Source organism: Trypanosoma grayi, assembly GCF_000691245.1.
Source record: "Trypanosoma grayi strain ANR4 Tgr_192_V1, whole genome shotgun sequence".
Taxonomy (NCBI): domain Eukaryota; phylum Euglenozoa; class Kinetoplastea; order Trypanosomatida; family Trypanosomatidae; genus Trypanosoma; species Trypanosoma grayi.
In genome coordinates, this window is record NW_008825811.1 from 1 (window position 1) to 24321 (window position 24321).

A 24321-nucleotide genomic window follows, 5' to 3' on the forward strand; every position below is an offset into this window, starting at 1 on the left:
GAGTGAGAGGTGTGTTTTTTTTCGGCGTTTGCACTCCTTGATCCTTCCATGCATCGTGGCGGTGTGGGTATAACGCGATGTCGGTGCTTTGCCTTGAGACCATTGGCTGCATTAACGGCCTAGTTGAAGGCCCCCCTTTTCTCTGGCTTTGATTTGGATTGTTTTTCTCATTGTATAAATTAATTCCAAAGGCTAAAATTTTTTTTGGGGGGATTTTTTCTGAGTGCTCTCTTTACCCATTTTTTGAGGCTTTTCTGTTGTAGTCGAAATGGCACGCAACAAGTCCCACAAACAGCGCTTTAGCTCCAAGCATGCGCTTTCGGGTAAGACGCAGGGCCGATCTATTCCTTCACAGAAAACGGGAGTGAAGGCTGTTCGTCCAGTGGAGACAAAGGAAAGACTTCGACAAGCCGCCATTTCACAGCGAAGGAAGAAAACTGCTTTGGCACTTCAACTCAAAAGGTTTGGAAGCGTTTCTGGTGTGCCCCGTGCAATTGGAGTAATTCCTGCGAATGAGTCGGGTAACACGGATTTGGTTGTTCAGGGTCTTTGCCAGGTTATGGGTGCTGAAAAGCCTGATTCGTGCTTCCCCTTCACAGTGACATCAAAGGAGAAAAAAACATCCTTCACTTTCATCTGGGAAAAGCATTGCAATGACCAGGATTGCGTTGACGTCGCAAAGGTGGCTGATTTTTTGGTTCTTGCTTTGGATGCCTCACAATCTGTTCAACAGACTATACGCCAAATGCAGGGGGTACCAGAGGAGGATGAGGATGGCTGTACTATGGTTAGTGCGACAACATGGTTCGGAGACATCGGACTCTGCATTACCGACTTTACAAGAGAGCTTATTGCCACTTTGAACGCTCAAGGAGCGCCGAGCGTTGTAGTTGTTCTGCAGAATCTTGATACGTTCACCGAGAAACAACGTCAAAAAGTTTTAAAAGTACACCAGCGCTACTTTCTATCTGTACTACCAGACACTACAAAGGTATTTTCTGTTACTGAGGATCAGGATTATGACGCTGTGCTTCGCCATCTTCAGGTTTCCAAAATGAGGTCGTTACTCTGGCGTGAGCAACATCCTTATTTCGTGGTGGAGGCAGGTAGCTATTCTGAGGATACCCAAAAACTGACTATCGCCGGCTATCTGCGAGGAATGCCTCTTTCTGCGAAACAGCTGATTCACCTCACAAATCACGGTACATATCAAATTGAAAGCATTTCCTTAAATGACCCGAAGTGTGAAGATCCTCAATTTATTGATGTCTCCGAAATTGGGCAACGGGAATCGTTGGAACATGTACAGGCAAACGCTACTCTTGAGAATGCTGAAGGCCCCACGGAGGATGATGTGGCTTACCATGAGTCCTTAAGGGCGAAGAAGATAAAGGTTCCAGAGGGAGTGTCAGAATATCAAGCAGCGTGGTATGATCTTGAGGAGAATCAAATGATAGAGGAAAAAGTAGCACCGGAAGAACCAGTAATTGAGGATGATGCATTTGCTGGTGCAGAGTTCTTGTCACACCGGACTTCAAAAACAGATGTGGACTTCCTCAAAGTGGAGGATATTATTCGTTTGGAACGTATGACAGATGAAGAGCGAGCTGCAGAAATTCAACGCCTGAGAGAAGAAAGCGAAGATGAAGCGTGGAATCCAGATGTGGTAGAAACTCCTCTAAATTTACCGGCTAGACAAAGGTTTGTCAAATACAGAGGCTTGAAAAGCTTTCAAACAGGTAAATGGGACCATGCAGAGAATCTTCCCCCACACTACGCTTATATATACAAACTACAGGGTGTCACACGAATTCGCGAAGCGGCTCTAAAGAAATGCGCTGAAGGACCTGTAGAAGCTGATCAGTTTGTGTATGTTACCCTGGTGGAGGTTCCAAGCGATGTATGGCATAGTTGTACCACAAGTGGTTTCCTAATTGCTTCTGGACAGTTGGAACACGAGCAAAAATGGTCAGTACTACACTTCCAGGTTCAAAGGACTTCAGAATGGGATGAACCTATCAAATCAAAGGTACCTATGCTGGCGCATATAGGTTTCCGAAAGTTCTACGTCTCTCCATTATTTAGTGATATAACTTCATCGGACCGCACAAAGTTTGCTCGTTTTTTCCAACCTTCCGAGACATTTCGCATGGCCACTTTTTTTGGCCCTACCTCTTATCAGCCGTGCCCAATACTTTTGTTCGAAGTCCCGTCTTTGGAGGAGCAAGAAGATGGTAATGCTTTGCGACTGGCTTGCTTTGGAGCGGCATTGCCTCCAAATCCAGATCTTTTGATTTTGAAGCGAGCAGTTCTGACGGGTCGTGTGGCGACTATTCACAAAAAGCAGATTGTAGTGAAGTACATGTTTTTCAATGATGAAGATGTGCGTTGGTTTCAGCCCGTTGATTTACGTACTCGGATGGGAAGACGTGGAAAAATAACCAAGGCTGTGGGAACCCATGGATTATTCAAGGCATCCCTTAATGATCAGGTGATGCAGCATGATGTCGTTTGCATGGATCTTTATAAGCGTGTGTTTCCAAAGTGGACGACTCTGCCGTTCAGCATCTCTGATATGCCAGAATACTCGGATAAGGAAGACTGATGCTAATTAATATCAGCAATATATATATATATATATATATTTAATAGAAACATTCATGGTAACTACACGACTAATGAAACATCCTATCTTTTTCTCTCTTTGGCACTTGCCTTTTGTCTTGATTGCGGGTTTGATTTGTTCTTGAACGCATGCTAACTGTTTTTATAGGTCTTCTGTTTTTTTCCCCTTTTTGCCTTTCCCCACCATTGTTTTTTTTTTAATTACCTAACAGAAAGGTTATCAAGAGAGGCATTTTTGGCCACGAGCAATGCGGAGGTTTGCGACGTCCCTTAAGCGGATGCATTACCGCTATTCAAGTTCTTATGCGGCGGGCCTTTTTAACTTCAAGATTGTAACTGGGGAGATGTTTCCTTATCCTTGTCGAAAACTTGACGGTGATGAGGCAGAAAATCTTCAGTTTGTCCTGGAAAGTATACGCAGCAATAATAATCCACTCACAAATCTTTATGGTGCACGAATTGCCCCAGAGTACGGTGGCTTGGGCCTTGGACATACTGCACATGCCCTTATTTATGAAGAAATAGGCACCAAATGTGATGACAAGTTGCTCTCTACCATTCGGCACGGTGGCGTTTGCACCTATCTCTTGGCGACAGCTGGGGCTAACGAGGTGAAGGGGAAGTACTTGACGGCAATGTCTGACGGCACCATTAGAATGGGGTGGGCAATTGAAGAAGATGGTGTTGGCAGCGACATCAGTATGAATGCTTCTCAGGCTATTCTTCACGATGGTGAGGGTTATAGGTTGTCAGGTAAAAAACGCTGCTTTGATGCGGCATCTTCCACACATTTTTTGGTGTTGGCCAAGACCCTCACTCAAACTGCAACAGATGACGGTGCTGCCGTTGCGCATCGCAGTTCGTTTTTTATTTGTGCAAAGGATGCTCCGGGATTGAAAGTTGAGGGAAATGATGTCATTCTAGACAATACACCTGCTTCTGATGTTGTTGGAGTAATTGGTGAGGGCTTCAAAAATGCGATGATCACATTGTTTACAGAACAGTACCTTTATGTGGTGTCGCTGTTAGGTATTATGAAGCGTGTTCTGGAAGAGCTTCAGGGTTTGAATGGAGAGAAGGGGATTGCAGACGTCGTCGCGTCCTGTGCTTGCGCGATATATGGTATGGAATCTGCTGTTTATGCGTTGACAGCTAATATGGATATACCAACCGAAGACAGTTTGTTGGAATGCACGCTTGTTAGCTCATTTGTACGTGCGACCACAACACACTGGCTTCAAAGGCTTGGGGTATTACTGCCTCCAAACGAGTCAATAGACAATTGTTTTCGTCACGCCAACACCCTTTTCAGCCTGATGGAGTCAAGGGACTTTCTTTACGCTACTGCTGCGTGCTGTGGTATTGAAGATTACGGTCTTTTCTTCCAGCAGGCCACAACATTGCAAATGATGCAGGCAAGGACACTTCGCTCGCTAGGTGTACGTGATCGTGTCCCTACAAAAGATATCGCGGATGCCTCATTAATCGATGAGGTAGTTGTGAAGTTTGGTGATGCTGTGGAGGCAACATTCGTTAGAAACGGTTCCCAGGTTCAATACCAACAGCTGCTTCTTAACAGAATTGGAGAAGCGGCATCTCTTCTTTATGCAGCATCAGCCGTCGCATCGCGTGCTTCTATGTGCGCTGCGAAAGGACTTCCTTCATCAAAGGTTGAGAAACAGCTAGCATCAAGCTTTATTCGTTATTCTGTGGAGCGTGCCAAGGTCCTTAGTGAAGAAAGCTGCAATATTGGTAGGACAGCAGATGATGTTTGCAAACGCATCACCCTGGATCTTTGCGAAGATTTACTGCAGTAGTTAATCATTGAAAGGAGATAAACGTAAGAAGAAAACACGGTGGCGTATTGTAAGCAACTAACTTCGAATCTACCACAGAGCATGGCCAATACTCTTGGATGACATACTCTGCTTTGCACGAAAACTTTATTTTTGTTTTTGTTTTTGTTTTTTGAAAGTACAGGTGACTTAGCTGTCATCTGTTTCTTAGGGGTAAAGTGTTGACGAGCGGTTCTGTAGTTACGGCGAAGAATAAGACAAAATGCTGCGCCCCAGCACAGTGCTTTTCATGCGACACATAGGACAGGATGTGCCGAAGCGGCATACTCACTTTGTCCTAGAGTCTCGGCTAATGTATGAGAAGTCCTTTCGTGATACTTGGTTGCACAGTGTTTGTCGGGCCGTTTCGCAACTTGACGAACCTCTATCGAAGACCTTCTCGGGGAATCACCAGAGAATGCTGCAGCGCAAAGTTACATGCTTCCAGTATAATCAGTATGGACTATTTAAAGTGCCATACTACCGCTTAGCTAATGTTGACCGATACCACGCCGTTCAGGGTGTTCCAGGAACCAGGGAGTGGGTTCCGTACGCCAACATTTCGTACTGGACAATGAACAAGATGGTGCGTAGTGGTAACATACTGGTTCACCGTGTGCATTACACTGGCTGGGGAACGGATCCACACCTCAAAAGAGGTGGATGGGAGCATCGGTGGAACAAAGTTCTGCAGCGCAATACCCTTCAATACACTCGGATCTAGGGCACACCGGCGATACAAGAATAGCGAACTGCTCTGTTATTCCCGTTTACATTCCCTGCGTTCGTTAACATTGTTTGTTTTTTGCTTCAAGAGAACTTTCCTCTTCTTCCTTTTCTACCGATCCTTTTGCTTTACAATATCCATATTTAATCGTGAGCATGTTCAGAATAGTGTTAAAACACATGGGTCGAATAATTCGTATTGGAGATTCGTCTTCTACGCGCCGCGTGATTTCATATGAAGATGTGAAATCGTTTGGGCCACTTGTCGGGGATAGTAATCCTATCCACGTCGACGCAGCTGCAGCGAAAGCCGCTGGGTTCCCGTCTCCTGTGGTTTATGGAATGCTGGCCGGCTCTCTCTTTTCAGGAATCTTGGGCTCCGAGCTTCCCGGTCCGCAATCCATTTATTTGAGCCAGACACTGCGCTTCGTGGCGCCTATACTCGTTGGAGATGAAGTGGAGGCGCGTGTCACAGTAACCCAGTTTAAGAAGAGCAAGTTCCTCATAGCATTTCGCACAACAGTGACCCGCATAGAGTCTGAGACAAAGAAAGAGACGCTCTGTATCGAAGGGACAGCAGTGGGGATGAACAAAACAGTTACATTTGAGGGTGATAGTGAGTGGAATATGCCGCGCGTGGAGTGAAACCGAGACGACATCGTGTCTTTCCCACTCCTTATGTTGTGGTACCTGGGAAAGGATCGACAAGGCAGAAGGAAAGAGGGGGTCGAAAAAAAAAAAAGACAAAAGCCACATGCACCCTCCACCGAAATGCACCGGCCTTCTTTCCGTGTACGTGTATAGCTGTGCTAAATATACAAGGGAAAAGTTGGTGTTTCTCTTAACGATAGCGAGTGAAGGTGTTGTCCATAATAATCCTGGGTGTGTGTGTCTGTGTGGGTTTTTGCTACGTTTGGGGAGGGAAAAGAAAGAATCAAACAAAAAAAAAATACGGAAAATATCTTTGGCGGCGTGCAAGGGATACAATGCTCCGTGCTAGTTTAGCGTGCTCTTTGTTTTATTCGTGGTGTGTCCCCATTGCTGTTCTTGCTGTCTCAAAGTAGCGAGCAAAAGTTAGGAGCAAAGAGGCAGAGGGAGGGAGGAAGAGGAGGAAGAGGACAGCAAGGTCGAGGAGGGGTTACGTGCGCACGTCGCCACGGTTCTCGAGATTAACAGGAGGTAAAAAAGTCGACCGACACTGTATAGCGCCATTAGTAAACTCTAATGATTCGCTGGGCTGTGGATCTTGCCGGCATAGACGCGGAGGCGGATCTCCAACGCGATGACCGTATGAAGTCACACTTCAGCCCACACTCCGGAAGGAAGGAGACGTGGAAGTCCACGGATAATATCGCAGTGGAAAGGGGCTCTCCAGAGCCATTGGGTACGGTCGCAACGTTGACGACAGGAGAACTCATGGATCAGCACCAGGCCCGATTGCAGGAGGCGCTGGCAGAAAATAGGTTTGGCCAGGCTGGCGGCAGCTCCCCTCTTCTTAGGATTGATTCTGAGTACCCCAAGGGACCTGAATTGCGTGTTTTCAGCACCTTCACAAATGCGCAGGGAAAACGTACAGTGTGCACAATTCAGCCACGACAGGCTCCATTTCGCGGGGTTGATGTAGTTAGCGCGTTTATTCAGCAAGCTGTTGTACCAGATGTGCGTTGTTCTGCTCGTTTTTCAACGAATCCGCGCCTTTATAAGTTGTATATTGCTGACGAGTTCACAGGGGATGAAGAGATGGTGGTTCAGTTGGACGGCGCCGCACAGAATTTCACATGCTTTGCTGTTCAACCTCTGCCGGCCGCCAAGCTCTTCTTGTTTCCACAGCGGACAGAGCTGCTGCCAACTGTTGCTGAGGACATTAATCTAGCTGTAGAGGTACGTCCTTTAGATTCCCAGGCCAAAGTAACCAGGCGGCAAGTGCTCGTGCCGGCCGACTTGCTCGCAGAGAGTTTGGAGCAGACGATTGTAAACCGTCTTCCTGGTATCGGCCTGGTGCCAGGATCGCTGCGCATTAAGTACGGACCGGTGGAACTAAATATCAATGAATACTACGATTTTGGGCCAGGGTGTGGCCACATGGATGTGCCGATAGCGGAGCGGACCATCTTGTCGCTCTATCGCTTTGGTGTGACGGAGGTACTTGTGCAGGGACGTGTGCCGGACGAAAACAACGATGGTTCCGCCCCAGTAGAAGATGTTGTCGTTAACATTGACGCAGAGGAGGCGCAGGTCTTCCAGCAGTTTGAGGTGATTCGCATCAACCGCTACGGGGCCCGGCAGCAGCGCCTTTTGTGCGTCGACGGGGAACGGCTGTACATGATGCGGCCTAACGCGGATGGCACTGCGGCGTCGCAGGGTAATGAGGAGAAGTTGGTGCGCGACATTGAGGAGGTGCGGGACTCGCCCACGAAGGCAAGGTACCTGGAAATTCGCTACAGTCGTGCCTCCAAGCACGAGGACGACCACATTGAGTGCACCACCGCATACAACCGCGCCCTGCTGGCGGAAAAGCTCTGCGTTCTTCAACGGGAGCTGCGAAAGAAGAGTGAGGAGGAGCGACAACAGAAGGCCAACGAAACAGTGCTGTCACGCCTCTTCAATCGGCTGAAGTTTAGATTCAACAAGTCCTAGCAATGACTGAACGAACAGGCACACAAAGGCGAAGGAAAACGAAGCGAATAATGCAAAAAAAAAAACCAAAAAAGGAAAAAAAAAACAGTAGTGGTGGTAGTGATGAGTTTCACTTGACGCGAGGGAAGTTGCATTGGGATTCCTGATGGATGTTGCTGATCTCTGGACTGTCGTTTTGCGTATTACAACGACACCCGAACACACACACACACACACATACATACATACACGCACAGAGAGAGAGAGAGAGAAAGACAAACACACTCTCTCTCTGAAAAAGGAGCAGACGAGTGCGTGGGTCGCTTTCTACATCTTGTTCCGCCTCTGCTGTCGATTTTGTAGGTTGTGTCTTTTTAGTAATTTTTTTGTCTCTGCTTTAGACCTCCACGCGGGGAATAGCGTTGACGTGAGCGAGTGTTTCGCATTCCACATATATACCAAAACAACAAAAACAAAAGGGAAATAAAGACACAACTAGTCTCTGCACATTGGATGGCTCGTCGTCGTGCAGGTAAGTATAAATTGGCGTGTCTTTCTGCTACCGTATTAGTGCTGTTTTTTCCCCTCTGCGTGCTGCAGCTATCTAGTGACCACGGCGCAGAGGATGAGATGCGGGAATCCCACGCATTGGTGAAGCTGTCACACATGGAACCCGCCGCCGCAGTAGCAACAGCGGCGTTGTCACCAAAGCCACCTGGGTCGTCGATACTGCCGTTGGCGCCCGATGACAGTGCTCTCTTACCAGGGGTCATTGAAGACCCATCAAGGCCGTATGGTAGAAGTCCTACGGCGTGTCTGCAGAAAGAGTTTAGAATGGATTTCCCCATGAGCGAACTTGAGCAGGAGTTGCGACGCGTCTATGCCGTGGTTGACACTGTCATGCGGAAGCATGGCATCACATACTGGCCGGCAGACGGAACACTGCTGGGGATAATTCGCCAGGGTCGCGTGGCGAACGATCTTGATTTAGACTTCCATGTGTTGACGACGAGGAAAGACTGTCTGCCGCTGTTGCGCTCACTGGAAGGGCCATTTAAGAAAATGGCCACAATATTGCGTTTTTCCATTGCGGTAGGTGGAAAGAAACACAGGCCTTACACTGGCGTGGCGATGTTTGCCATGGTACGGATGGTACGCCAGTTTGGTGATATTAACACGGGCGCAGATATTACCTGTGTGTATTACGAACCGGACGGTCTGTACACTGTCTTTAACCACTTTGGTCGACTCATGCCAATACCGAATAATACCTTCCCTCTTGTTCCTTGCCGTGTGTACGACATGACGGTAATGTGCCCCGCTGATGGGCACGCGATGCTGAAGGCGTTCAAGCCACGCTACGATGGGTGCATGATTTTCCCGCACTGCTTTGGCGACCCTGAGCGGTCGCACCGACGTTGCCTCACGCCACATCCACCAGTTCCACTGGCGGATTTTGTGAATGCCACCAAGGCGCTGCAAAGATGTGGCTACGCTAACCTGGTGGATCATTACGGGAGTGAACCCTTGTGTGCGCGTTTGATGGAAGAGGCGGAGCGACCAGGTCTCGTGTGCTGTGATCCCACGAGATGTGAGCTCCTGAATGGGCATAGGTATTGCTTTTTGCAACCCTTTAACGGGTAAGCCGATGGTGGTGGCAATGGGAAGGCTGACCACTTTTCTTCACTGCATTTGCTTATCGCTTTACCCTCCCTTTTTTTTTTTTTTGCAAGACTCTTTCGATTGAAATACACTCCACTTATTCAAAACTTACTTTGGGCACCGAGGTGTCTGTCTCTCTGTCTCTCTCTCTCTCTCTCTGTGTGTGTGGTTGTGTGTTTGCGATTCGCTTTTGAACTTGGCTTTGATTCTTCAGGTAGTGAGGGGCGAAGGAACATAGTCCGTTATGCCGAAGTCTCATACGGAGCCAGCAGTCGATAGGCAAGTCGTTCCCGACATGGCAAATTCTGTCGGAAAGCCCTTGGTGGGACCGGAAAAACCGCAGGAACCCTTCGAGTCTTCCACGCCTTATCACTTTCATGGGGGAAGCGGGCTTGCTGTAGATTACGAGGGGGGCGCACATGAGGAGGAGGAGGTGGAGGAGGATACCGGTCGCTGTTGTTGCTGCTTTAGGTGCAGGTGCTTGAAAGGCGTATCCGTTGGCAAGCATGCCCTTGGGATCTTTCTTATTCTATGTGTCACCGTCATTTGGGTTGCCTCGTCTGCGTGGATTCAATACATATTCGGTGAACTCGAGTATGAGAAGCCGTACTTCTTGACGTACTTCAATACCGGCGGATTCGCACTGTGGAACTTGGGCTACCTCATCATGCCGTCGTGGCGCCGCATTCCATGGGACAACACGGAGAAGTCAGAACCCATTATCTTCATCGACCACGACCTGAAGAGTACATACGAGGGACCGCGGCGGCTATCAAACGACAACACTCCAGCTGCTCAAGCAGCAGCTGAAACTAAAGTGACCGAGGAAGTGTCGTTAGTAACAGTCGTCCCACGTGATGCAGAGACGCTCCTTCCTCTCAAGGCTAGCAAGACGCTCGAGAAACTGAAGCCGTACAGCAAGCTTAAGATATTCAAGTGTGCGTGCGCATTCTGCCCCTTGTGGTTTGCAGCAAATTACTTGTTCAATCTCTCATTGTCCCGTACATCAATCGCTTCCAACACAGTGTTGAGCTCCACATCCTCCATATGGACGTTGCTGCTCTCCTTTCTGCTCTTGGGACAACGTATCACCGTGATCAAGCTGGGTGCGGTGGTGTTATGTGTCGGTGGGTCTGTGATGATCGCGTTCGCCGATGGAAAAAGTGCGTTGGAAGGAGAAGGCGTTAGCGGCGACATTCTCGCAGTTGTCTCTGCCATGTTCTACGCCCTCTACACAAGCGTTCTCAAGTGGTTCCTACCTGATGATGAGCGGTTTTACATGGGGATGACGTTCGGCATGGTCGGTGTCATAAACCTCGTTTGCCTGTGGCCGTTCCTCCCCGTTCTGAACGCCATCGAGTTTGAGCTGTTCCAATTACCCACACCGCAGCAGTTCTGGCCATTGGTGCTGAATACGCTTATCGGGACGAACCTCAGCGATGTTCTGTGGGCGCGCAGTGTCGTGCTCACGTCTCCCGTCATCGCGACGCTCGGGCTGACGCTGACAACGCCGCTGGCGATGGTGGTGGACGCTGTGTGGAAGGGGGCAAAATTCGCGCCACTCTATGTGGTGGGAGCTATGTGTGTAATGGTGGGATTCATTGTGGTGAATGTCGAGGATCATGTGTCACGGACATGCGTTCTCCGCCTGTACAACCGGCTCCGAAGTGGCCCTCTTGACCAATAATGGTCATACAGAGACGAAGTTCTAATTCTGTTTTTCTTCACCTCTTTGAATGCTTCTTTTTCTAGCATACAAAAAAAAAAAAGAGAGAGAGCCAAAGAGTGTTTTTTTTTTTGTGTCGACATACTGTTGAATTTCCAATTCCGAAATATCACTTGTGTGGGTGTGGGCGGAAAAGAGCGCATTCATTACCTCTTGTTGTTGATCTTATCTGTTGACACAACGCACCCCTCTCTCCGCTCTTTGTGGCGTCTTCGCTCATACTGCAAGAGTAATCACTTGGCGCCCCGTTTAACCCCACACACTTGAGAACTATTCTGTAGTGGCGTGCGTGTTTCGTTGTTTTCTCCTCGGCATTTGATTACTCGGCCGATTCCCACTGACTGTGTGTGCCACACGAAATTTTACTCTCTTTTGGCCGGTCTGCTGTTTCGTTGTGTGTGTGTGTGCGCGCATAACAGCGGAAGGGAGGAAGTGTGGAGGCAAGCACAAACACCAAACACCAAACAAAGGGTGGTGCGCTGTTGAGCGCAATGAACCTTGTGGAGCGTGAGGTCGAGGGCGTTTTGTGTGGGGCTCTACTTGCGCCGGATGGCTGGGCTCTGCGTCTGCACCACGACGCCTGCGGGAGCTCCTCGCTGAGTGTTGCACACTTTGAGCGCGTTGACGTACTTGGGGAATCCCTCTACGTGGCGGAGCACTTCGTTCCACGTGCTGTGGCAGGTGATGCGGGCGCTCTGCAGAAGCAGTTGCAGGAACGGCTCTTAGCATGCGTCTCCCCAGACTCTGAAAGGCTGTCTCGATCACCGTTTTGTGTTGTATGGGAAGTTGAACGGACAGAGTGCGCTGCAGTACTGCTTGAACAATACACGCTGCTGGTGTGTGTTTTGCTGCACACCGCGAAGAGCGAAGAAACCACTATAATGAAGGAGGCCTTCCATCGAATTGTTCCTGATCTCAAGGCACGCTACGCGCGGCTTTCCAAGGAGGTGGCAACACGTGATGCTGTGTGGACTGCTGGCGTTGGTGGAATGTACACTCCACGTGGCCGCTGCGTTGTTCAAATGTCGCAGCATGTGAGCATTGCGGCTCAATGCAGCCCAGCTTCTTGTGAGCGCAGCGACTGGCTACTTCAAGTAGTGGCAACGGAGCTGGGCCTTGTGTCAGAGCATCTGTGTCTTGCGGTGCACGGGTTCGCCCCTGTGGTGGTGGCGACGCTGCCGCTTTCTACCGACGTCTGTCTAGTGAGTCGCCGCGCGTTGGGGCGTGTTTGGGCGAGACACGTGCGACGCAGCGGCTGGCGATGCGCAGAAGTGAGGCGGGTTCGTGCCACAATTGAGAATACAACGACGTTGTCGTCCTCGGCATCTTGCGTGGTGAGTCCCTGCAGTACATTCTACTATCTAGAGAAAGACGACAGCAAGGCAGAGCGGGTGATAGCGTGGGTCACAGAGCCACGGGTGGGCAGTGATTGCTGTGTGGTGCTGCTGACTCCAGCAGCTGAGGTGGGGAACACAACCACCACTGCCATCGACAACAACAACAACCACGTTGATATTATCAACGCGGACACATGCCAAGCACAGTGTGAGTGGCTGTTGTCTGCATTTCGCCTGTCTATCGCCACCACTGCCTCGTTTACAGCACTGAGCGTAAGAAAAGATCCTGGGTTTCTATTTCGCCAGGGGAGCCTTGTTGTGCACCTGCCGTCCGCATCGAAGGCCTACACAAACGCGACGGCTTTCGTTGCGGCGGCCTTTAGTGGTGCTTCTCTGGGCGCCGTTACTGTCACGGCAGAGGATATGGGTGATGGGCAGAGGCGGCAGGCAGTAATCACGCTTCTTAAGGATTACCGCTGCCCGTCAGACTACGTGGATTACATCGTAACTGAGTACCTGTACGACACACCACTTGAGAAGAGATCAGCTGTCTTTCGGAAGAGAAGACGACAGCAAGCAGTGTTATCTAGGACTAAACAAGGTGCACTAAAAGAGGAGGAGTACTCACTGTGGATTCGCCTTTGCGACAGTGCAGCCGTGTACTTTGTTGTGCGTGAGTGCGGTGTTGGCCGCTTGCTGCTGACGCAGGCATGCGTGCTGGGAGCCGTGGTGGATGATGCACAGGCGGAGCGGTGGGAGGTATGGGTCTCTGGCATTCACACTTTGGCTGCTGCCTAAAGAAACGTGTGTACATGATAAACAACAGCCGTGGTCACAGCTGAAGTAACCACGGCAAAGAAAGAACAGAAATACTGGAGTGCTTGAAGCTCCTTTTCCCCCCTAACATCTTGTCTCCTCTGTGTGTGCCGTTGAGTAAATGCAATGCTCATACCCTCTGCTTAAAAAAAAAAAATTGTGATGCTCTTCACCAAGGAAGCGAAGGAAGCTGACAGAGATCAAGCAGCTTTCCTTTTCTGCAGGCTTCATACCTGATCGGTACTGGAGGCACACGCACGCACACACATACAGCTGCTATGCAGACCGGGGATGTGTTTTTTCCCCAGCGCTGCAGCCACCTGTCGTGCGCGTTCAACTCCAATGGAGAACTGCGAACTGTGATCGCTGTGGCGGACCGACTTCTCATCCTGAGAGAAGGGGCCTTGTGCGCGTGCGGCCCACTTTTTGATGAGTGTTCGGACGGGCGCGAGAGAATGGCAAAGGATGCCCCAGTGGAAGCAGCCCTGCGGCACATCCGCATCTGCGAGTGCAGTGAGGACGTCCGAGTTGCTGTTGTGGCGACCCACGGCGTGACGGTCGTGGATCTCACAGAGCCCGACATGCGGCTGCGGTACCGACCGATCCACGTGAACGGCCGGGCCTGCAACGCCATGGTGGAGCGCGCTGTGCCGCCCCCGGCAGCTCCGGTGGCGCATAGTTCACCAACAGGGCTGAAGCCATTGCCACCGTCGTCATCGTTGTGGTTGTCGAAGTGGGGCATAACGACACAGTACAGTGGCATACGTGATGCAGTTGACGCGGCTTTCATCGCCACTTCCTGTCTCGCTATTGTTTTCAGCGATGAGGCAGTTGTCGTTGAGCTCGGTGCTGACCCCAAGAGAGATTTTATCAAGTGGCGCATCTGTAGCTCCTACAGCACACTGGCTGTGTGCCGTACGAACATGCATCTTGCCTTTGCGCTGCACTCCTCCGCGGTGGAAGTGTTCCCGCTGAAGGTGACATGCCGCCAGCAGTCGGTTACCCCACCGATGGAGTGCGAGCCAAGTGTCATCTTCTCCCCCACACACAAGCAGAACTCCTTCTTATTAGAGCCAATGAGACGTGACACCTTTGCGTGGCGTGGCGTCTCAGCTAAACTTGGCGTCTACAAAGTGACAGCACTCGAGTGGCACCGTGTCGCCAGCCACACTATCCTCTGCGTCACTTGCCAACATCCACATGACGGGCGTCTCTCCGTGGCTCTCTTTACCGTGCAGTCTATGTCTTTGGCATGGCCTCTGAAGGCACGAAAAGGGGAGGATTCGGCTGATGTGTTACCGTGTCATAAACACGACCACTCGTTACAGCTTATACCTCGTGGAAACGTCTCACTCAGCACCATGTCGTCCGCTCCTCTCACAACACAACTTGTCCCTACCTTGTCCCGCTCGCGTGACACCGCGTCGCTGAGCAACAAGCTGGAGTTCCTCTCACTCGACAAAGATGGCACTGTACGCACCATGAGCTACAGATTCGGCCAGCAGAAACAAGGAGGATTTCCTAAACAGCGCAGTGCCGGCCTCACTGCATCGAAAGTGCTGCTTCCGTTGCAAAAAAACTACGGTGAAATAACACATATGAGCGTTCTCCCCATTTGGAAGGCACGAGCAGTGGAGTTCGGTACCTTCACGCCTCAGGCGGAGCAGCTAATGGGGGCCCGACGTTATCGCTTGTTGGTGCACTTCGCAAGCGGCATGGTGGCAAAAGTGATGGTAGACCTTTTAACGTCAGTGGCGCGTTTGGAAGCGTTTCTGACGCTCGGCGCAGACCCACTTCCGTTGTGTCTCACCACCAGCCGTGGTGCTTGTGGGGAGAAGCTTCTTCTAGGACTCTCCCAGGAGCGTGCTTTCGTGATTGAGAGAGTCGTGCGGGCTCCCGGTATTGCCGAGACAACAGTGCGGGCGGTTGCGCCCATTTTGGCAGAGCACCGCCATCGATTCCAGGTACAAAACGCGGCTGTTGTTGCCACTGACACCAATAAAGGGGAAGAGACGGCTGTTGCTGGTGTTGCCGCTCCTACAGTGGCGGGGGTTGTGGTGACAGGTAATGTGGGGCCTGAGGAAAAAACAAAGAGGGAGGAAGAGGCTGTGCGCCTTTTCATGGAGGTAAAATGCCCTGACAAAGTGCGCATGATTCCATCGTTGTTGAAGGCATGCAGTGGTGACGCAGGGAAGCTCTTGACGCAGTTGACAGCAAAGTACGGTCCAGTAGAGCCACTCTCTGTTGTTTACAATAAAAGTCACAACGATAGCAGCAGTGATAGCGCCCCTATAGCTACAGCCACAGCTACAGCTACAGCTACTGCTGCTTCTGGGGTGCCCACACCATTAGTCTCACCTTCATCACCGATCTCTGGAGTGTGGCTCACAGCAAATGAGCTGCAGGCCACCGCGGACGGCTTTGCCTACACCACGCGTCTTGCGATGAACAGCGTGAGTCAGATGTGGCAGATTCCAGCCGTTCCCCTTGAGAGCTTCGCTGCGGCGATGGATGAGATTGTCGTGCATACTGCACGGTTCCCCGCGACAGCACCGGTGCGCTGCTTGGGCGCCAGGCCTGTGGAACACAATCAACGTCATCCTCACGACAAGAGCCATGATGACAATAGTCACGATGCCGACAGCGAGGTGTCGTGCGAGTGGGTTGAGGCCACCGGCAGCGTCTCAGTGCGGGCGCCGATGCTACCCGATGAGCCCCCACTCTCGCTGCGGCCATTTGAATCTTACCAGCAGTACCGCCCCGTGCAGCTGACAGCTATGAGGCTCGCGAGCAATGTCATTATTGTTGCTGTTATGGGGGCTACGGTTGACGCGGAGTGCAAAACGGTGTTTCTGCTCTATGCGCTGGATCTGTTGCGCGACGTTGCAGCGCCGCCAATGTTCACACTTGAGCTGGAGGTTCATGACGTTATATCGTTTGTGCTCTGCCGCAGTGGCGATGCTGTATTGCTGCGGCGGCACCAAAAGTCTGTTGAGCGGCGAACCCGCGTCGCCAATGATAGCGAGGAGGGTTACTGCTGGTGTGAGGCGAAACCGGCGGCCGACGCCATGCTCTGGCGTGAGGAAATAACGGCGATGGCGCCCCTGTGGATGGAAGGTGAACAAGATCGCGGCGACAACCAAAACACTGGGGAAAAGCAGTTAGAGCATCTGCTGTTCCTTTCCTCCGACGGGTCCTTTATTCACACCTGCGATATGGCTGCGGTACAGGAGAAGCCTTCCGCGCCATCCAGTCGTGCGAATGCCAGTGCCACTGTGGGAATGGAGCTGTGGCACCCCACTGCGGTGCTGGTGCTGCTGGGCATCGGAAGATCAAGGGTTGTGCAATCCGTTTTGCGGCGCGTGCAGGAGCTCGCCACAACGACGACGACCGACAGTGGCGTTTGTGCTTCGGCGGAGCCGTGCGTGACCGCGATGGAGATGTGCCACAATCCAATAAGTGTGCGTCTATACGAACAGCCCTCAGTCGCACAGGACGACGCGGAAGCGGCGGTGGCCGCTTGCATTGCTTCGCTGGACCCTGACGCGCAGCAGGAGGAGGAACAACAGTTGTTGCAGCAGGAAGAGAAGGATGATGGCACGACACCGTTTGGGGCCGAGCTCACGCTGGAGCTACTCGAGCGCGTCATGGAGTTGCTGCCGACGCTTCGGCTGCGGGGGCTCGACAGCCAGGAGCAGCTCACACTCCTCTGCGTGTTGGACGCGATGCGCGCGGCAAAGTTGCTCGGCACTAGTTTGGACGTGGCCGCCTCCCGTTTTTTCTTCTTGTACAAATTACAGCAGCTCCAGCGACGCCTCCGTGTGCATGCTACACCGTCCGACGACGTTCTGCATACGCATTCGGCGTTCCTTTGGGCGGCGCTCTCCGACGCGCAGCCGCAGCTGCTGGACGGCCTCTTCAGCGGACACAGCGAGAAGGGCGCGGTGACGTGGCAGGAAGTGGAGGCCGCCGGCGTGCCGCTGTGGCTGCAGTCGCGACAGGCGCTGCGCGCGCTGGCGGAACGAGTGGCGCGCGGGCAGTACCACGCCACGAAGGACGTGCGGGAGTGCGCTCTCATGTATGCTCTCGCCGGTAAGGTTGGCGTTCTCGCGGCACTCTGCAAGGCGGAGCGCAATGAAAAGCTGTACGCGTTTTTCTCACGCAACTTCACTGAGCCGAAGCACCGAGAGGCCGCCTCTAATAACGCGTTCGTGGCGGTTAGCAAAAATCAAGTCACGTACGGTGCGGCCTTTTTCGCTCTCGCGGGGGATGCACGAAGTGCTGCACAGGTTCTGCTGCAGCGCCACAACAGCGTTGCCCTCGCTCTGTTTGTTCTGCGACTGGCTGGAAATGACACGGAGGAGGATTTGATGTGGTTCATGGAGCAGCGGCGACGCGAAGAGGTGCAGTACGGCCCGATGGACGCTTGGGAGGAGGCATGCCTGCAATGGCGCTGCGGCCACACACAGGAGGCTCTGCTTCTTCTGGCACGGCGTACACCACTCGGCGCCGCCGACGCCGCCGACAGACTGAGCCTTTTACGGTACGAGGGACGACGCAAACTTGGGGCGGGAGGACATCTACCTCTCCTTCAAGAGCTGCTGCTGCTGCTGCGCATCACTCGCCTCTCAGACACTGCAGGAATGCGGCTGCCGACGCTTATGTGCTGTCGTGAGGCAGAGGCGCTACTTGTGCAGATGTGTGGTACTCAGGTAGGAGGAGGAGACGAAGGCGCGACTGGAGATGTCACTGCCGCCGCCGCCGCCGCCGTTGCTGCTGCTGCTCTTCCTCCTCCACGCATGGAAGCAGACTTCAACACGGGCACCCTGGCATTCCATGGCTTTGATATCGATGATTATGATGATAGCGACGACAATGATGAGAACCGTGATGTTGGAGACAGCAACAATAATATGAGGAGTACCGGGCCAGCGGCTGTGGAGACAGCATCTGCATTTGCTGCAGGTTCAACAGCAACAAATGGCCTGCTGGACGCTGCCACATCAATGGCACTGGAGCGGGAACTGCAATACACAAGGCGAAAGCTACAGAAGGCGCAGTCCACCAACACCATGACATCACATCGACGAGGTGATAGGGACATGCACACTGTTCTCGTATGCTGTGCACACTTAGTGGTAGCTGTTGGTAGACAGGCACCAATCACTGTCGTCGAGAAGCACTTGACACGTCTCTTTGAGAGGGTGTTGCTGCTAGAGGACGACCACGCCGATGTGACAGGGGCGGGGGAGCTCCTTGGCGTGGGTTCACGCCTCGTGATTATCGCCGTGAGGCTGGCGCTGTTATCGGTGATGCTGCAGAACGCCGACTACGCGCTGGCGAACGCACTTCTGGGGTACCCATCCCTTGTTGATGTCCTCCATGAGCAGAAGTCGGAGGCGGTGACGTTGCACACTGTAGCCTCATACGTGCGTGCTGTACGCAACGTCCACGGCCGCGTGCGGGCGATGACGGCGGAGAGGGTGCAGCACAATCTGGCGGAGGAGCAGGATCAGGAGCAGAAGCAGGAGATGTATCATACGTTGGGATCTGCATATTTTTCTACCCTTACGGGTGCTCGGCAGGGTGAACCTGACGACGGCCACCCGTCGACGGCAAATGAGGAGGAGCTTCGCGGGTTTTTGCTGGCGTGGTGCGCTGCCTTTCTGCAGCTTTGTGCCCTCAGCGAGTTGCGGGAAGAAGTGCAGCGCTTGCGGGCGGTTCTCTCGCAGCAGGAACAACAACCACCGACTTCGTACTCACGGCTGCTGATGTTGCTGCTCGGCTGCATGTTGTGCCGCACCACACTTGCCTTCAACGCGGCAGCGGCGCAACTCGTGGGTTATGTGATGACGGTGCGGCAGCTCGACGACAGCCTCGCCACTAACCCCAACGGCATCTTCGTTGAAGAGGAACAGGAGCTGCAGCGGGTTGCAGAGTTGCTCGAGTCCAACCTCGTCGTCAGCTCCAGCGAGACTGAGCCGGTGTGGCCGCTACTGCAGATGGTCTCATTGGATCTCTGTGTGGGTCGTGCGGAGTTCTTCTGGCAGCTGCCGCAAACGATTGCGAAAATATCCACAGACACCGACGCGGTGGTGGTGTTGTTGCGAGACGCCACGCAGCCACACGCTGCTGCACACCTTCTCTATGGCCAGCTGAGCGACGGCGCGGCGGTGACGCTTCGTCGCGTGGAGGCTGCGTGGCTGCGGCGCCACCATACACACAGCAGCTACCGCAAGTGGCTGCTGGAGACCAGCCTGCGTGGCAGTTTGACGACGCTCATCACGACGGACAGGCTTGTGCTGCAACAGGCTTGCCACGCAGTGGGAGCGGTGGACTACGACCGCTCCAGCTGTGACAGCCTCGTGTGGGGCACTTCTGCTGGAGTGGAGGTGGGGCACGGTTACCGCGAGATCCTGGCTGGCGATAACGAGGCCGCGATGCTGCGCGAGCAGCCTGATCGCAACGTCGCGACCGCGGCCTTCTCCATGAGCCTCAGCACCGCTGATGGCGAGGATGGCGCAGAGGAAGCGACAGCAACGACAACAACAGCCACAGCAGCAGCAACAGTGGGAGGGGTGGACGCGATGTACCGTAGCACGTTGTCGCGGCGGCCACGCTTTTCGCTCGCCGCCAACGCACGCGTTGCGTCACACCCGCACCTCCCATTCTTCCTTGCTCGCCACAGTGACGGGTGTGTGGATCTGTACGCTTTCACCTGCACCGAGTGCGTGGCGACCTTCAGTTGCCAGGGAAGCTACGTCGTAACCGACATCGCATACTCGCCCAACGGCTACACCTTTGCTGCGGGTCTAGCGGACGGCAGTGTGCGGGGCTGGTGCTTCGGCCTCGGCGCTGCCACGAGCGACGCGCTCTTCGTCCACCGAATCCTCCCGCCGGGCGGCGTCAAGGTGACAATGTTCTGCGGCAACCAGCCCTCGTTGCTCGTCGTCGTTGGCTTCGACTTTGCGGGGAAGGCCAATGGAGCGGCAGCAGGAGGAAGCGGTGCGCCACAGTCAAAACGGGCGAATCCACACCAGCGGCCAACTGTTGGCGTTCTTCTTATTCTCGACGTTGTCGTCCATGGCGGTGTGGTGGTGCGCCGGGATTTGCCCTTTGTGCCGGAGTACGCGGCGTACATCAGAAACCCCGACAGCGTGCTGTGTGTCGCCGCAGACGGGCGGGCGGCACTATATGACATGCGGAAGTCGCACCTCTACATCATCGCGCCCACCCCCGTCATGCACCCACCGGCCACGGTGTCATGTCTGGCGGTAAGCCACTACGACGACCTTGTGGCGCTAGGCACAGAAGACGGACATGCGTTGCTGCTGCAGTTTAGCACAATTCTCGAGGTGGCGCATGCGTGTGTGGAGGATATGGACGTCCACGCCACAGAAACGAGCGTGTCAGAGGAGAGCGTTCTCCACAAGTCGTCGCGCATGCAGCTCGCACCGGTGCTCACATCGCGCTGTGGTGTGCGCTGCATGGTGTTCACGCCGTCTGTGCTGCTCGCTGGCCTCGCAGATGGGAAGCTCGTCGCGGCTACACTTGTGTCGAATGCCCTTCGCCAAGGCAATATGGTGCTATAGTACCTGTGGTCGTGGTAAACAGTAGCACTGCTCTGAGGGAGGGAGTACGCTTAGGTCTGTGTCTGTGCGGGGCTCTTGTTGTTGTTTCAAACTCCATCGTCGTTGTGGTTGCGTGTAGAGGTTTGTTTCCTCACCACTTGCTAGCCCCGTGTGTGCATGCGCGCCTGGTGGTTGTGCAGTTATATATATATATATATAACTGTTGTATGTGCTTTTTTTTTCTTGCTGCTTCTAATATTCCCTGCATTAGATCTGCTTCCACACCCAAGCAAGCAACAAGAAGAACAGCGCACCGGAAGAGGGATGCTTCGACGCAGTCTGGCGCTGCGGATCGGCGCGGAGGGCGGCATATTCATCTCCGTCGTGAAGGACAAGAAGTACCTAGAGCACCGCCTCGCACTCCTGGGTAAAGCGGACCCGACGATGCAGCCAAAGCCGCTAAGCGACGAGGCGGTGCAGCGCTTCACCTCCTCCGTCAGCAGCGCGGAGTCGCTCTTCAACAAGGCTGCCGGCGCGCAGCCGTCGAACATCGTCAACGAGGCAACAGGTGTGCCGATTGGCAGCACGCAGCTCAACCCGACGCGCTACGGCGACTGGGAGAGCAACGGCCGTTGCCATGACTTCTGAACACACACAGGCCCACGTACATGCACATCCGCACAGACACGTGCATGGAATACAACGAAGGAGAACGTCTTCGATAGGGATGTGCCGCAAGGAATGCGGGGACAAGCGCTCGGGCCACGGAGGCGTGCCATGATTCATCCTGCATACCACACATGGTCGTGTATATATATATATATATATANCACACACACACACACACACATACACGTATGATGTCTGACACCTTTTTTGGTTTCTTTCATTCTCTCTGCTCTGTTGTTGTAGTTTTCGCGCGGTGGTGAAACGTGTGAAGCGATAACAGCACCCTTCTCTCCTTACCGGCATCCATATAGTTAGTTTACCGCACCCGCACAACTACGGCTGAAGGAAGAGTAATATCCACATAGGAAGTCACACCAATCCACTCGCTGGTGTGATCGACATTGAATAGAGAAAGTGAGAGTGAAACGAAAGAGTTATTGACGGAGCCAAACGCATATTCCCGCTATCAAGCACACCCACACCCACACACACACACACACACACGCATACGCTAGCTCCCTCGCGCACATTCATACACACAACAAGCGAGAACGAAGGAGCAGCTGCCCATCATGACGATGCAGTTGTTTAGTTTTGGCCACCCGTGTGAGCACCAGCTGCGGCGGACGTGCATTGGTGGCACCAGCTGCCCCCTCAACGGCTACCCAGACAACTGGTGCTGCAGCTTCATTAAGGGAAAGATCAACTTCAAGCGGGACAAACCTTGTGAGGGGCCGCGCTGTCGTTGGGGCTTCACACATCCGTCGCAGTCGCAGTTCGATGCAGTTACGCATGTTCTCAACGAGAGCCGCCCCATCGCGGCGAGGATTGACGATGCGGACGACAAGGAACTCCTCGCCTTCAACATAGAGAACTCCCACATTGTAGACACCGTGCAGTGCGCTCTGCACATGATGCGGCACCCGCCCAGCAGCTGCACAACACGGGTGGGACAGCTCCTGGCCTACGCCGCGCTGAGGGCGGGGGACGCAAAGGTCTTCATGCAGCTGCTTAAGACAATGAAGAAACCGGTTGACGGTTACCTGCTTGGTGCCTACGACTACCTGACAAATGGCAACTTGCCCGTCGCCATTACCACCACCAGCAACACCAACACCGCCCCGGCGCAGGGGAAGTCCTTCGGGAAGAGGAACAATAGTGAGAAGAAAGAGGATGCCTCGGAGGAGCTGAAGAACGACATGGTAGACCTCATGAATGCCGCACTCAGCTCTGGCGGTCAGCTCGTCAACCGCGAGGACCAGCATACGCTTCAGGCGGTGTTCATTCAGGCCCTCCGCAGTTACCCGAAAAGCAACAAGAAGCGACAGGAGATGCTAGAGTTGGCCATCGCCAAATTCGGCAGCCGGCCCGTACCAAAGAATGTCACAGCTGTGGCTGCTGCTACTGCTGCTGCAGCCGCAGGGCAGGCGGCTGCGAATAACAACAACAGCAACAATAATAATATCAGTAACAACAATGGCAACACACCTAGGCACGGTAGCACAGCCGCCGTCGCGACGGCTACAGCTACAACGCCTGGGAAAACTGTGGTTGCTGCTGCTACGTCTGGTGGGAACGTTGTAGTTGTCGGGGGGCAACCGCCGAGGCCAATAGAGGCATCAACAGAGGAGGAGGGCACCTCTCACAACCACACGAATAATTACCACAATAATAACACCAATAGCAATACCAGCACCGTTTCTACACGTCGCCCACAGGCCCTTGGGGGCGCCGCAACACCGTTGGCGACAAACACACGCAACAAAGACTCCACTGGAGGGTCGTCAGCAAAACAACAACAACAGCAGCAGCAGCAGCAGCAACAACCGGTCATTGGTATCAGTCGTCTAGCACTTCAGGCGAAGAAGGCACCAGCACGTCATTATGACCCTATCCGCACGGATTTGCCGTTGCCGAACATCGCCCTCTTCGGTGGTCTCTTCGGGCTCACACCACAGGCCGCCTCGTGGGCGCTGTTGGGGCGTGCCACCTGCCAGAAGCCTACCCCGTCCGCGTCCAACACGCCAGTGGCTACTGCTGCTGCAGTTGCAGCTGCTGTTTCTTCCACTGCTGCTTCTGCTGCTGCTTCTCCTCCCCCTCCTCCTGGTGGACTGCCGGTAGATTTAGCAGGGGAGGCGGACGACAAGATGTTCCGCTTCTTGGCATCGCCCACCCCTGGATATAGCATCTTCGGCGGCATCGACGTGCTGCCTTCCGACCAACAGGTTCTGAAAGGGATATGCGAGGACTAAGCCCAGCTGCAGTCGCCATTGAGGCTGCGGCTCTCCGCATCACCTCCTCTTTCCCCTCTCCTCGCAAGTCATGACGCGGCAAAGCACCGAAGCAGAAGCAGAAGCAGCAGCAGCAAGCGTGAGGGACGAATAGCGGTGTTATGTTGTTGTTTCATCCGTATTCCCTTCTGGTGGGTGACGCGATCCCTCTTCCGTTGGTTGCTGCTGCTGCTGGATGAGGGAGTGGCTGAACCGTTAAGTGGCGGTGAAAAGAAGAGGCGAGACATTGAACGCTGCAAAACGAGACTGCAAAAGAAGACAAGAAGAAAAACAAAAAATGATCAAAGCAAATGACGGAAAATGCGAAATAGTAAAAGTTCACTCTTTTTTCTTTGTGAAAAGGAGTTATAACGAGCGTGCTTTCAATTGGAGAGCAACACAACATAAAGGGGCAAGCAAGACCAAGGGGGAAACGGGAGCGAAGGTGTGTGTGTGTGTGTGTGTGTG

The 24321-nt window shown here is 53.2% G+C and overlaps 11 protein-coding genes across 11 annotated transcripts; all 11 read left to right on the forward strand.

Annotated features, from left to right (window-relative positions):
* Positions 1-745: 745 nt before the first annotated feature.
* DQ04_01921000 (pre-rRNA-processing protein TSR1) lies at positions 746-2605 on the forward strand (the record flags this gene model as incomplete). The annotated part of the gene is made up of 1 exon (XM_009311307.1): positions 746-2605. The coding sequence occupies one exon, from the start codon at positions 746-748 to the stop codon at positions 2603-2605; it is 1860 nt and encodes a 619-aa protein (XP_009309582.1).
* A 268-nt stretch (positions 2606-2873) lies between these two features.
* DQ04_01921010 (putative acyl-CoA dehydrogenase, mitochondrial precursor) lies at positions 2874-4442 on the forward strand (the record flags this gene model as incomplete). The annotated part of the gene is made up of 1 exon (XM_009311308.1): positions 2874-4442. One exon carries the CDS (start codon positions 2874-2876, stop codon positions 4440-4442), a length of 1569 nt encoding a protein of 522 aa, XP_009309583.1.
* A 241-nt stretch (positions 4443-4683) lies between these two features.
* On the forward strand, positions 4684-5184 carry DQ04_01921020 (hypothetical protein; the record flags this gene model as incomplete). Its single annotated transcript, XM_009311309.1, has 1 exon — positions 4684-5184. One exon carries the CDS (start codon positions 4684-4686, stop codon positions 5182-5184), a length of 501 nt encoding a protein of 166 aa, XP_009309584.1.
* A 182-nt stretch (positions 5185-5366) lies between these two features.
* On the forward strand, positions 5367-5831 carry DQ04_01921030 (maoC-like dehydratase; the record flags this gene model as incomplete). Its single annotated transcript, XM_009311310.1, has 1 exon — positions 5367-5831. One exon carries the CDS (start codon positions 5367-5369, stop codon positions 5829-5831), a length of 465 nt encoding a protein of 154 aa, XP_009309585.1.
* A 579-nt stretch (positions 5832-6410) lies between these two features.
* On the forward strand, positions 6411-7823 carry DQ04_01921040 (hypothetical protein; the record flags this gene model as incomplete). The annotated part of the gene is made up of 1 exon (XM_009311311.1): positions 6411-7823. One exon carries the CDS (start codon positions 6411-6413, stop codon positions 7821-7823), a length of 1413 nt encoding a protein of 470 aa, XP_009309586.1.
* Positions 7824-8315: 492 nt separating this feature from the next.
* Positions 8316-9446, forward strand: DQ04_01921050 (hypothetical protein; the record flags this gene model as incomplete). Its single annotated transcript, XM_009311312.1, has 1 exon — positions 8316-9446. One exon carries the CDS (start codon positions 8316-8318, stop codon positions 9444-9446), a length of 1131 nt encoding a protein of 376 aa, XP_009309587.1.
* Positions 9447-9708: 262 nt separating this feature from the next.
* Positions 9709-11151, forward strand: DQ04_01921060 (solute carrier family 35, member F5; the record flags this gene model as incomplete). The annotated part of the gene is made up of 1 exon (XM_009311313.1): positions 9709-11151. The coding sequence occupies one exon, from the start codon at positions 9709-9711 to the stop codon at positions 11149-11151; it is 1443 nt and encodes a 480-aa protein (XP_009309588.1).
* A 530-nt stretch (positions 11152-11681) lies between these two features.
* DQ04_01921070 (hypothetical protein) lies at positions 11682-13325 on the forward strand (the record flags this gene model as incomplete). The annotated part of the gene is made up of 1 exon (XM_009311314.1): positions 11682-13325. The coding sequence occupies one exon, from the start codon at positions 11682-11684 to the stop codon at positions 13323-13325; it is 1644 nt and encodes a 547-aa protein (XP_009309589.1).
* Positions 13326-13798: 473 nt separating this feature from the next.
* DQ04_01921080 (hypothetical protein) lies at positions 13799-20935 on the forward strand (the record flags this gene model as incomplete). Its single annotated transcript, XM_009311315.1, has 1 exon — positions 13799-20935. The coding sequence occupies one exon, from the start codon at positions 13799-13801 to the stop codon at positions 20933-20935; it is 7137 nt and encodes a 2378-aa protein (XP_009309590.1).
* Positions 20936-21238: 303 nt separating this feature from the next.
* Positions 21239-21562, forward strand: DQ04_01921090 (hypothetical protein; the record flags this gene model as incomplete). The annotated part of the gene is made up of 1 exon (XM_009311316.1): positions 21239-21562. One exon carries the CDS (start codon positions 21239-21241, stop codon positions 21560-21562), a length of 324 nt encoding a protein of 107 aa, XP_009309591.1.
* A 593-nt stretch (positions 21563-22155) lies between these two features.
* Positions 22156-23835, forward strand: DQ04_01921100 (hypothetical protein; the record flags this gene model as incomplete). The annotated part of the gene is made up of 1 exon (XM_009311317.1): positions 22156-23835. The coding sequence occupies one exon, from the start codon at positions 22156-22158 to the stop codon at positions 23833-23835; it is 1680 nt and encodes a 559-aa protein (XP_009309592.1).
* Positions 23836-24321: the final 486 nt, after the last annotated feature.